This window comes from Terrapene carolina, unplaced genomic scaffold, assembly GCF_002925995.2.
Source record: "Terrapene carolina triunguis isolate 2854851 unplaced genomic scaffold, T_m_triunguis-2.0 Scaffold95, whole genome shotgun sequence".
In the NCBI taxonomy this organism is placed as follows: domain Eukaryota; kingdom Metazoa; phylum Chordata; order Testudines; family Emydidae; genus Terrapene; species Terrapene triunguis.
Genome location: NW_020664446.1, coordinates 12,900,602 through 12,914,516, shown reverse-complemented (window position 1 = coordinate 12,914,516; position 13,915 = coordinate 12,900,602). Strand labels below are relative to the sequence as shown.

Genomic DNA, 13,915 nt, shown 5'->3' with positions numbered 1-13,915 from the left:
GGCGGGGGTTTCGGCGGCGCGGTGCTCCACGGGGGGCGGGGGTGCTCGGCAGCTCGGCGGGGGGCGTTCGACAGTGCGGCAGGGGGGCGGGGGCTGTTCGGCGGCGCGGCGCTCCGCGGGGGGCGAGGGGTGTTCGGCAGCGCGGCGGTGGGTGGGGGCTGTTCGGCGGCGCAGCGCTCGGCGGGGGGTGTTCGGCGGCGCTCCGCGAGGGGGGGCGTTCAGCAGCGCGGCGGGGGGCGGGGGGGGGTTGGCGGGGCGGCGCGCGGGGGGGGGGGGGGGGGTGTTATGGCGGGGCGGTGCTTTTTTTTGCTGCTTGGGGCAGCAAAAAAGTTAGAGCCGGCCCTGCTTGTCTCCTTTCCTTATAATCCAAAAGAGATTGTCTTTCTCTTACAAGTCAGGAAGCCCTCCTGGGGATTCAGTTTCCTGTATCTCTCGGGGGTGCAGGAGCCATGTGGATTCTGTTTTTCGAGTTCAGCAGCAGGATAACCCCCGACTGGTTTAGCTTGATAGCTTAGTTTGCTGTTAATCCTTAAATGGAGGCAAGCCCCCATCCCTTTGTCTAGGACAGACATGTTTATCAACTTTACCTAGGTGAGGCTATCTCCTTGTAAACCTATTCTAGTAACATCATACAGAGGGAATTAATAGCTTCACATATAATATTAACACATGCATTTTACAATTAAATTAATAACCATCATGTTATTGAAATTCATCTGATACCTCACAAGGTGTATTTTGTATAAATATTATTGCAGTAGCATGTAGGGTCACACCATCAGTGGGAGGATGAAAAGCCGAGATGGCTGGCCAGATGCACCGTAATGGAGCTAAGTGCTAAACCTTGATGTTCAAAAATAGACCAGGATCCTCTGAATTTTTGTTCGAGTTGGGGACACACAATGGGAAGCAGACCAGATGGAAATGTAGCTCTAGTGGAAGGTTTACTGCTAGTAAGGAATACATTCCAGACTGCAGCTGAGCAGTGTGTCTCCTCTGCATTCAACCACAGAGGAACCATGCTGTGAGGTGCAGCACCTGCCCCGGTTCCATGACAGCAGGTCTCTGTTTACTGGTAACAGCACAGGTCCTCAAGTGGATAGTTTGCAGTTTTGAACACCACGTCTGAATCAGCCAGGCTGGGGCCATAAGGATGATCCTGCCATGATCTTTATTGAGTTTGAGGATCACCCTGGAAACCAGGGTTATTGGCAGATATGCATATAGGAACTCTTTGTTCCACAGAAACTGGAAGGCATCTGATATTGATCCTGGGCTGTGACTCACCCTGGAGTACGGTGACCAGATAGCAAGGGTGAAAAATCGGGACAGAGGGTGGGGGGGTAATTGGCACCTATATAAGATAAAGCCCCAAATATCAGGACTGTCCTTATAAAATCGGGACATCTGGTCACCCTACCCTGGAGCAAAAACTGGAATGCTCCCTGTTCTGGTGAGTTGTAAACTGGTCCACAGAAAGAAACACCAAGGCTAGCATGTTCGTGCTGAGGGACCATTTGTTATCCAAACTGAATGATCTGCTCAGACAATCTTCGAGGCTGTTTTGGACCCCATGGAGGTGAGACGCTTTGAGAGTGACTGAGCTCCGAATACACAAGTTCCACAGCTTGATAACTTTTTGGGAGAGGCCAACTGATATGGCTCCTCCCTGTTTCTTCAGAGAAGTCAACAGTGGTGTTGTCTGAACAATCTTGCTTTGAATGTGAGGGCGGAAGTGCTGGCATGCCTGGAATATTTATGTGCAATCTGGCCTCATATGCAGTCCACAATCCCTGAGCTCAAAGGTCACTGAGATATGCTCCCCACCCGATGGCTGATGTGTCCGTTACTAAAATCTTGATAGAGAGAGAAGGAGTGAAAGACTCCCCTGCAGACGTTGTCTTAGCTCATCCTCCAGATGAGAGATAACAGCACCCTGTCTGGGATTCGCACTGGCTTGTCTCGGTGATGAATCAGAGAGGTGCAACCCAGCATGGGGAGTGACAAATGTACGTGCTGCCATGTTCCCCAAGAAACAGACAATTCCTCTCACTGGTCTCAGGATGGTACTTAAGGGATGCTGAGAAGCCCCATGTAGTTGGGAACTAGCAAGCAACTAGAAAGCCCTGGAGGAGATCGAATCCAGAACTAAGCCAATGAATTCTATCCTCTGCAAGGGCACAGAAGTTGACTCTTCTAATTGTTTCATTTTAGGTCCAGGATGTCGAACAGACACAGGATTTTCTGGACAGTGACTTGCACATGCCGTATGGACCATCAACAAAACAACTAGTCATCCAGATAAGGATACACACACATTTCTTTTGCATAAGTAAGCAGCCATACCACCATGCATTTGGTAAGTATCCTCGGAACTGATAATTGGTCTAAAGGCAGGACAGTGAACTGGTAACTGTCATCTCCTGCTTCAGGGGCCCCTCAACAACAAACCTCAGGAATCTCCTGTGTCCAGGATGGATTGCCACATGGAAGTGGGCATCCAGTAAGTTAACATGCCATTCTCCTAGATCTAGGGAAAGGGTAATTGTAACCAGGGATACAATGCAGAATTTCAACTTCCTGATGTATTTGTTGAGGTTCTGAAGGCCCAGAATGGGTCTGAGACCTCCTCTGGCTTTGGGTATCAAAGTATCTGGAATAAAACCTCCTGCCCTGATGAAATGAAGGCATCTCCCCTATCACTCCCAAAGAATAAAGTCTGCACTTCTTGTGTTTGCACAGACACATAAGAGGGGCCCCTGAAGCATGAGCGGAGGGTTGGAAGTGGGTGATAGAAAGAAACTGGAAGGTATATCCCGATTCCACCATTCTTAGCACCTCCTTGTCCAAGGTGGTGGACTGACAAGCCCAAAGAAAATGTGACAACTTGTCCCAGAGAGATGGAGAAGGGTCTATAAGTTACAGGTTGGATAGAACACTGTCCTCAAAAAGAGTCAAAACGGCTGCTTGGAGGCTTGTGGCTGCCAAGAAGAAGACAGCGAGGAAGTAAAGGGCATGGACATCCTCCTATGTGACCTTTACACCGCCACATGGACTGGTCAGGCTGCCAGAAAGCATAATATTGTTGTCTGAGCTGGTACTTCAGGCAATATTTCATCCTCCTTGTCATAGGCACATCGAGGCCTAAGGACTTGAGCACTCTCCTTGAGTCCTTTAGTGTGTGCAGAGCCTCATCTGTCTTACAGTACAAGGCACAGCCCTCAAAAGTGGGTACTCAATAGTGTGTTGCACCTCCACAGGAATCCCAGAGGCCAGCAACCAGGATGCTCTATGCATAGTCATTGCTATCACCTTGGCCCTAGCTGCAGAACCCACTGCAGCCAAAGAAGCCTGTAAAGCTGAACAAGACACAAGGCATTCCTCTGCAACACGTGACTGGAACTGCTCCCTGGAATCCTATGGTAGCTTACTAGCAAACTGGGATATTGCTTCCCAGTTTGAAAAGTCATACTAAGACAGCAGAGCACTATGATTGGCAATGAAGAACTGCAGAGATGTTGTAGAATATTTTTTCTACCCATAAAGTCAAGATTCTTGGCATCTTTATTCTTAGGGGTAACCTTAGCTCTGACCTGTCAGCTCCTCTCATTCCCTGCAGCCACCACTAATGACCTAGGTGTGGGGTGTAAATAAAACTGCTGAACCCCAGGAGATGGAACCTGATCTTTTTGTTCCATTCTTGTAGCAATTAGTGGAATGGAGGAGGAATGGAGGAAGGGGTTTGCCAGATTGTTTTGGCTGGCTGCATAATGGCCTTATTTATGGGCAAGGCAACCTTCCCTGTCCCAGTGGGATGTAGAATGTCAATGAGCTTGTGTATATTGTCTTCCATTAGTGCTATTTGAATACCCAGGGAGGCTGCCATTCTTTTGAGGAGCTCCTAATGCACCTTAAAGTCATCTGGGACAGGGGTGGTAGCCTCTAGTAACAGCTCCTCATCAGGAGACAAGGATGCCTGCAGGGGCGACAGCCTCTGATACAAAGTCCTCATCAGGCAATAAGGAGGATGCCTGCATGGGAGACAAGAGAGAAAAAATCCTAGTACTGACTGTGATGTTTCTGTTGTGACAACTATGAATTTACTTGAATTGTGAGCTGAACTGTGCAAAATATGTAAAAGTTCAGAAGATATTACAATAACCCATAACAAATGATGATGGGAAAAGACATGAAAGGGAGACAAAATAACTGAATTCATCTAAACCAAAAAGGCCACGTTGACATAATTCAAAGACTGTATTAAAATTATGCTAGTTAAATAACAGGAGATGTGGAGCCAGAAGTTAATGAGCCAAAATTGGTAGTCAGAAAATTAGGCCTAACTGGTGGATAAAATAATGAAGGGCTGGACTATTGCACCCATCACTCCCTTTTTGGGTCTTTAGAAGAAAGAGATTTTGTGGGGAAAGGACAACAAGGAAAACAGATGGAAAGAACTGACAGAGGCTACTGGAGCAAGCTTCACTATCATGGCTGCCATCCCCATCATTTCCTGGGACCCTGGACCTTCATCACCCGGATCCTGAGAGGTGACCTGACCAAAATAGGCCAGAGAGAGGGGGACCCAGATGACATCATCATACTTACCAGCTCCAGCTGGATCACAACCACCACCTGGGATAACAGTTATCATCATCTTTGATTCCATCTAAGTCAAGAGACAGTCAAACAAGGGGGCTTTACCTTCTAAGACTGGACTTTAACTACAACAGTAGCAAGGACATCTCCAGACCATCTCAACTAACTTCTTCTCTTTTCCCAAAAAAGGACAGTTACCACCATCTTTGATACCATGTCAAACAAAAGGGTTTTTTTTCCCCCTTCTAAAAAACTGTCTACAGCTAAAGGAAAAGGGAACAAGAGATGTTAAAATGAAAACCTTAATTAATACTTTACATTCCAAATACTTTAATTATTTTTCCTTCTTTTCTGTATCTTTAAAAAAGGGTTAAAACAACATGTTTGCCATGGTGCTAAGTAGGCTAAGGTCTTTGTATACCAAGCCCCATAGCTTGTTTAACACTGTTTAATGGACAGCAACTAACTTATGTTAACACCTTAGCCCATATATTCCAACTAAGTTAATACAATAGGTCTATCAGTATTGGCAGGAGAAGGCTCCCTCCTGGAAGATCAACCTGTGTGAGGGAGTAGCTCCTGGCTTGAAGTAGTTTCCATTATATACAAGGTTTACGGTTTGGTTCAATGGTTCTCGGCACCCCCACTATGCAAACTGTTCCAGAGCCCCTGGGGAGTGGTGAAGTAGATCTGGATGTTGAAGACAAACTCCAAGCCATCCAAGAGGGGGGCTGGTACAGTACTGGGCCACAGGCACATCTGACCCGACCATCTCTAACAGATGTCCTCTTGGAATCACACCGACAAGTGTGGGAACAGGAACAGAAAGAAGCTCTAGAATCTCAGTACCAGGATACCTGAATCTGACAAGGAGTCAGAATATTTCAAGAGCCAGGGTGGTATGGTACCAGGAGGGGTCCTCAGAGATTGCAATCTGGATATGTACCAACATGATGCCAGAGGAAGCATAACAGGTTTCTTAGCTGCTGGTATCATTTGGTATGGAGGACATCTGGTCACCCTAGGCAGTACTGTCAGGCACAGTAAATCTTTGGCCACTGCACAGGCCTCCAGCATGATCAGCACCAATATGGGCTGTTGACTCACAGAAATTAAGGATGACTGCTCTGTCACAGCTGACAAAATAGCTAACCTTGATGGTTCATGGAATTGATGGCTTGGGTCTGACTGTATAAGCTGGTACCAGGCAGCAGTGAGCCAAAAGGCATGCTCTACCATAGGCCCTGGATTGGCCTTCTGTGGAGGAGTCCCGGGCTGGACTTCCAAAAACGAGACAGCAACTTTTTCTTATGCTTCTGTGGTAAGGACTGTTCAGAAGCCCTAGATTTAGAAGATGGTCCCAGTGATCAGGAACTCCTCCGGCACGGCTCTGCTAGTAAGGCTGGAGGAATCTCTGAGGAACTTCCCTTCAGTGACCAAGAGGGTTCCGATGCTGGTCTCAGGGCTGCCTCCCTGAGAATGTATCAGAGGCACTCTTCTCTGTTTCTTTGTCCTAGTCTTGAACCCAAGACAGATGGACTTAATCTGACCCTCACCCAGGCACTAAAGACAGTGCAAATGAGTGTCATTAACAAGCACAGACTTTCTGAAGCCCACACACAGCTTGAACCCCAGGGTCCTTGGCACTGGTTCTCCTGGTACTGGGCAGGGCCCAGAGGCCTTCTAAGTGAAACTCAAAGCAAGAGTATAAGAAGTTAAAAGAAAACTAAAACCACAATGAAAATAATAAAGATTTTTGAGTGTCAAGGGCAAAAGAGTAAAAGCTAGGTAAGTAGCTCACAAGAAACACTAATACTCCAACCACAGAGGGTGAAAAGGAACTGAGGGAAGGGCAGGGAAACTGCCCTTTATACCCTCATTTCACAGCATGAGTTGCTTCGCAATTGGCAGGGCCACTGCCTGGGTACCACTAGGAAAAGCTGTCTGGCATCAGTGCTGACAAGGCATGCAGACACCTACGCTGTAATGGACATACACAAGCACTCACAAAAAAGAATTTGTTCTTGCCTTCTGGACACACATACATACCAAAAGTGAACAATGCACATAGATAAACTTGAAAAATAATAAACACTAGCGAATTTCCCAAGATAAGCCATGATGTGCACAACGTATCATTGACTAAGATTGGCCCTTCACACTTATTCTTTCCTTAACTGCCATCAGTAATGCCCGTGAATCTTTCAATAGTCCTATACACATTAACACAAATACACTGGAGTGACTACAGCACATTTTTCAATAGGTAGAATTCCATATTTTATATACACCCACATTTATTTATTTATAAATAAATAGTGTACATGAAATAAAGACTAAATATGGAGATAATTTTATAGAAGTGGAAGCAAAAGACAGTGCTACATTGCATTAACTAGTTAGGGTAATTCTTTAGCATTATAATGCCCCAAATTATTATAATTTAACAAAAAATAGCTATAGAACCTTGGAAGTCTTATTAAAAAGCTCTCTCATCTGTATTAAAAAAATCACTAATGCTTGCATTGTATTACTGAATGTTCCTTCAAATAAAGAGACTATGATATTATTTTCCTTTCATAAGCTAGTGGAAAAAGCCTTAAGCTATGGATGATGACAATAAGATAGTATTATGAATTTGGTCGATTAAAAATAGATTAAAAGGGAGAAAAAATTCTTCTTGTAATGTTGCCAAATTGCCATAAGCTAGTGGCATTTAAAATACAGATTCTGCAGTCAAATCAAACTCTCACGTTTCTTAACATTTCCAACAAGCTGACCAGAGAGCAAACCTTCTGTCCTTTAAATGAAGCCAGTAATGCCCAGGGCAAATATTAAATTGGAGGAATAAAATGTTCAGATATAGAACTTGATCTTGAAACAGCTCTGAGGTGAAAAACTCAAAGGTCAGTTTGTGCATAGAACACACAAGCAGCATTAATAAATTACAGTAAACTTGAGGGACAGACTGACAAATAGAAGCATCAAGCTTACAAACAGAATATTAATTTAACTGAGGTATCTATTAAGCACATGCTTAAGTGCTATCCTGAATCAGGGCCACATTGTACACAACACCCATATCAAAGCACATGGAGCAAAATTTCACCCTGAACATATTTGGCACATAATTATATCATCATACTATGTGTAATCAATTTTAAATACTGTATAAGTACACCATGAATTATATTAATATATTTTTAAAAATCGAGTTGATATCTTCATCAGTACTGTAACTCCCTCAAACTGATCATTTTTCTGAATTAATTTATCACCTATAAATTACAACCATGAAGATTAATAGACATTATTAAGGCATCAACTGGAGACTCAAAATCACACAGCTGCCAATGGTCTTGATATGGCTGGGGCTCTGATATTTTAAATTTAACACTGAGAAGGACAGTCCTAGCCTCTCTCATTACAGCACCACTGAAGTTTCTTTTAAACAGCAACACCAGCCTCCCGCCAATGAAAGGACATGCACACCAAGGTGATGGGCAGTACTCTCACACCTGTAAGACTGCTGGCTGAGTGCACTGCACAGTCAGTCTTATTGTCAGGACTTATCTCATCTACACTCCATCACAGATACAAGCAGGAGTGGAAAATAATCCAGGCTGTGAGAGTGGCTAGAGAGGGCAGTCAGCCAGTGAGCCCCAAGCAGTAGCAACACTTCACAACAGCCATCCCTCCCCTTCTCTCTAATATGACGAGAGGACCACAGTTTACTAGTCCTTTGCAGTAGGCTTACAAATCCGGGATTCTTAGAAAGAAGAAAAATTCTCTGTGGACGATCACCTTCACTTGCTTAAAGCTGCACTGGGCAGAATAGTGTGGTGATGGTTCAAGGTATGATCAATTGTGCTTCAGATGGAGTTACAGATGCAGTCAACTGCACTGGAGCCAACGGACAGAAATGCGGTCAGCTGTTCTTTGGGGGAAAGATGGATGTGGGAAAATGGAGAAATAAGAATGTAACAGGAAAGAGGGGGAAGACCCCATGCTCCCATCACCCTCCCTGAACGTCTACGTCAGAAAAGTGAAAGAGGAAGATACTGAGTGTGACTGAGCTCACTGTGGTCATCATCCTGAACAAACCATTATTAATATCTATATTACCGTAGCACCCAAAGGCCTTAACTAGGCTTGGCAGGATTCAATTTAAATCAATATATGTTGGTAAAGTCCACGTCACCTGACATCTGAAACTGACAAAAAAACCCATATCACTCGGTAACAGTTGCCCAGAGTGCCTCCCCCAACATTTTGTACCTGCAGGGATCGGGTGTCACCAGCTCAGCAGCAGCACAAATTGCTCTCTGCTGCCTCGCTCACTCACTCTTGTGACAGCAGGACTGCAAAGAGTTCCCTGAATAGCTGTAGAGCCAGTGACACCCCATCCCTGTAAACGTAAGGGGTAGGGAAGTATGTGGTCTTGGCAGGACAGAGCAGAGAAGGAGGACAAGCCCCCAGCCCTGGGGGTGGCCAGCACATTGTTGTCACAGCTGTCGCAGCCCCGCTCACTCAGCCACCAGCCAGGACTGTGGGAGCTGTCCCTGGCAAGAACTATTCAACAGCACCGTATCACCAGAGGCTAGTCTTCCTCTGTGCAGTCCTGGCCGGAGGTCTCTGTTCCACTGGGCCACAACCACAGCTTCTCCTGCACCTTGTGCCTTGGGGTCTCTTGGGCCCTTCTGCCATGCTGGGAGTCCCCTGCAGCCCTGCTGTCAGTGCTGAGAACCTCCTGCAATGCCACTGTCTCTGCTACCCTAACCTTGACCTTCCCCATCAATTTCCAACTGTATAAATAAATAGTTAAAAATTGAAAATAAAAATCTTGAAAATGAAAATGTATATTAATTGTTGAAATTAGAAAAAAAAATGAAATTCTGCCAAGCCCAGCCTTAATCAACACTAAGGCCCCTGCATGCTGAACACTGTAGATACATAAAGGTGTGCATGTGCAGACATAGTCCCTGCCCCAAAGAGCTTACAGTCTAATTAGACAGGAGTTCTAGATCTCTGGGCCTTGATCCAACAAGGCAACTAGCAGGAGGGAGAGCCTGCTGAGGAATGAGAATTTGGTAGGATCTCCACAGGTTCCAAAAGAAGGCTGACACAGTTTCCATAAAATCAAACTTCTGGATGTTTTTTTAAAATGACCAGACCTTTTAAAGCCTAAAATTAATATACTAAATATTCTAAAATTAACCTGCCAGCACACAATACGTTTTGTCTGCTAAATCTTCAGTTTCGATGGAAAATTATCCCTCTATTTTCTTTTTCTGAAAATTCCAGCATTGAAAATTATAAAATCATTACAACATAAATATAAACATGAATAAAGAAGTTACTGTAAATATCTCACTATTGTATATGCACTAACAACAATTATCTTAATTCTACTTACCATGTCCTCGTATTAACTTCATATCTATAAAGGTCATCCACCAATCCATATTTATTGCCAGGTAATGCTTTGTATCCACCATGAACATAAATGGATTTTGTCATTTCATCATAGACACTAGTATGACCATATCCACCTTGTACAATTGCTCCTTTTGTTTCTGGTACAAGCCATGAATTTGATCCTGGAAGAGACACATGAGAGACATAAAATAATACTCTAATCTTACAAGGACCTACTCCTGGGATAAGTGCTTACTTAACACCCAAAGAAATCAATCGTAAAATCAGGGACTAACAGTTTATATCTTTGAAACCATGTAGAAGTGTTGGATATATTGTGCATGTTTTTCCAAGTTTTTAAATTGGCTTGGCTCATATTAAAAATACCCCTATGTAAACATAAAACGTTTAAATCTATAATACAAGCAAGAAATGATAGATAGATAAATATTTAATTTTTATAATGTCATATTCTGAAGGCTAGGCACATACTTTCCCAACTGAAAAATAACTTTTGCATAAAATAAAAGTAATCTTTATTGCCCTTCACCAGTTTACAATACACACACATGCACAGTAATACATTTGGCATCATGTAATGTTTTGTTTGCTTGTGTGGCTATAACTTGTAAGCAGCAGCTGGGTCTAAGATTAACTGTTGGTCAGACATAAATTTAGGCAGAGAAATTACAGCACTAATTACAGCCTTTTATTGGTGATAGAATGAGCTTCTAAAAAGAACTGGATCACAACTTATAATAAGCATTCCTCTAAGATCTAATTCCTATACATTCTGATAAACAGAAGGCCAACTGGCAATATCACTGTCTGGTAATTCCCAACAATGCTACATATTCTACTTCCTTTCCTCAAAATTTGAAACACTCTGTCATCACCCAATTCACCCTATGAAAACCTTCAATATTCTACAATGTTATTTTTGGGGTAAATTTGCTATATAACAACCAGATAAAACTACAATTTATATTTAAAGGAACCCCATCAACCTGTATATCTAATTTTTTTAACTGAATATAGTTATTCACTATATTTATAAGTAACACCTACAATTATTAAAAGTGAAAGAAGCCGGCAACAAAAAGAAGTCCCCCCGCCCCAATTTGTTTACTCTGTGCATTTGACTCTATTCTGTGTAACACCATTTCCACTGCTTTGTTGATGGCCAATTGAGCTTCCTGTCTCATGTACTAACATGATGACATAATTTATTTCACCCTTCAGGGAAGGCTCAGCTGCATGCTCTTTTCCTGGCTCTCCAAATCTATGTTTACCAGTATCAACAGCAAACAAACTGAAGAGATGGTATGCAGGCATGTGCACAAAATGGAAGAACAACAAAAGACTGAATATATTTAGTGCTGTTGCTCTGCCTTATTTTTTAATAAGACCCTTATAAATATCTTCTTGGTATCTAAAGAAACTATAATTCTGTGCACTTTATTTAAGCCATCGATTCAGTCAGGCACATAAGTATGTACTTAAATTAAAGAATGTGAGTAAATCCATCCCTACTCAGTAAATAAATTAAGCACATAATTAACTTCAAGAATAAATCATCCTATTGAAGTCAATGGGACTTCAGCACACGCTTAAACTTAAGTACATACTTTTGTGCTCGGATGAATTGATGTCTAGGCAATATTCTATCAGAAGTATAGTATGTTTTTTTTTAAATTAGTCAACTTCAGAACTTCAAGTTAACAGTATCCTTATAACGAAAACAAGAAGGTAACATTTATTGCACCACTGAAGTTTCTTTTAAACAGCAACACCAGCCTCCCGCCAATGAAAGGACATGCACACCAAGGTGATGGGCAGTACTCTCACACCTGTAAGACTGCTGGCTGAGTGCACTGCACAGTCAGTCTTATTGTCAGGACTTATCTCATCTACACTCCATCACAGATACAAGCAGGAGTGGAAAATAATCCAGGCTGTGAGAGTGGCTAGAGAGGGCAGTCAGCCAGTGAGCCCCAAGCAGTAGCAACACTTCACAACAGCCATCCCTCCCCTTCTCTCTAATATGACAAGAGGACCACAGTTTACTAGTCCTTTGCAGTAGGCTTACAAATCCGGGATTCTTAGAAAGAAGAAAAATTCTCTGTGGACGATCACCTTCACCTGCTTAAAGCTGCACTGGGCAGAATAGTGTGGTGATGGTTCAAGGTATGATCAATTGTGCTTCAGATGGAGTTACAGATGCAGTCAACTGCACTGGAGCCAACAGTCCAACAATGTTTATTATACTTGCATATTCAGATAAAAAAGTAATACCATAGGGTAGTAATACAATAAACCCAATTAAACAAAATCTGGCAACAACCCTGATTTTAAAGTCATATGATGCAGTGTAACTGTAGAGGAGAAAATGTGCATATATTTCATATCCATTTCAAATACATTTGTCACAATATACAGTTATTTTCAGAATAATTATAATAATAATTTCTCTTTCAAATTAAGCATATTTTATCAAAATTGTCCTTTGGCTCCTTCCTCCAGTTACCAAGGTCGCTTTGATAATGTGTCTGTTACCTTGTTTTAGAAAGCAGACACTTTAAAACCTTTTTTCCTAGAAAAATATAGTTCCACACCTATAACTTGGCTAACATTCTTTTTCCACTGATCATTTCAGATTACCTGCCACAACTAAATTTTAATAAAAGTACTAAGATTTGAACACCATATTTTGCTGTACTGCGCAGTGATAAAAATTATCACCAAAAAACCTATTCATCAAATAAAACAACTTTTTATATATGAGTAATAAAATACAACTCCTAAGTCATCAGGACTAGCTTAATATTCAGATTGCTACAGTGAATTTAATCACTTTACTGCAGGCCTTAACTCATTTTTTTTTAAAATTCAACAACTGTTGGCTTGATTATTGTTCTGAAACATAGATCATATTATATTATTTGGTATTTTTGTTATAAGCCCACAATGCAGAAAGGACAGAACATATTTATAGGTCAGTAGACACAATAACTTCTCATGAAGTGTGCTAGATACAAATGGACAATTAGCTTCAGAAGCTAATAAAGAGAGACTATTAAACTAATCCATCTGAATTTGCAACCATTGCTTGTTAGTTATTTAATTGACAATATGTCTCAACAGTTCAGCTGCTGAAATTCACAAAAGGATAAGTCTGTTAATAGCAAATGTAATGTAAAAGCAAAGTCATATTCAAATCCACTTTCCACATCACATTTCAAACCAAGAACATCAGGTCAAGCCAGCCAGTTTGTAAAAGTTGTGCTAATCACAGATGCTTCTCTGGGTCTCGGTTTTTAGGGAGTATATCAGTACAATACTACGGCATCCTCCAGAAGAAACACGTGACCACTTCACCTGATAGCTATGGAAAGTGGGAAAAGGCTACCGCATTCTGGGTGAATGCAGCAAAAGATGCAAGCCCAAGAACTACATTTGGATCCCCTATATGTGGGAACGATGTCAGGAAAATCAAGAGCAGTAGTTGAGACTCTGAAGAGAAGAAGAATGTACATTGTATACAAGAACCAAAAATGGAAGGGGTTGAAATCCACAAACATCAGGGATGGTTACAAGATAATGTATGATGGTTCAGTAGCAAGGAGGAATGGGGTAAAAATAATCATAGCAGAAATATTAAAGAATAGGGTAGCAGACATCCAAAGGAACAGTGACTGGCTCATGAAAGTTAGAATAGCACTGAGCAGAGAACATATATTTAATGTTATATGCACATACATGCCGCAGATTGGCTATATGATTGAGTAGGAGGAGGCATACAAGATGGGAGTGAAGTGCAGTGATTCCAATGTTAGTAGGAATCTGTGTTTGCTACGTATGATACACTGATTTGCAGTGCCTATTGCTTTCCTGGGTT

General features: G+C 42.3%; 1 protein-coding gene across 1 annotated transcript in view; it reads right to left on the bottom strand.

Annotated features, from left to right (window-relative positions):
- Positions 1-13,915, bottom strand: part of ATRNL1 (attractin like 1) — a 998,829-nt gene that overhangs the window by 800,246 nt on the left and 184,668 nt on the right. Inside the window, exon 9 of the mRNA XM_026651053.2 lies at positions 10,016-10,199. Within this exon, the coding sequence (XP_026506838.1) occupies positions 10,016-10,199 (184 nt within the window). The remainder of the gene's footprint in view (positions 1-10,015; positions 10,200-13,915) is intronic.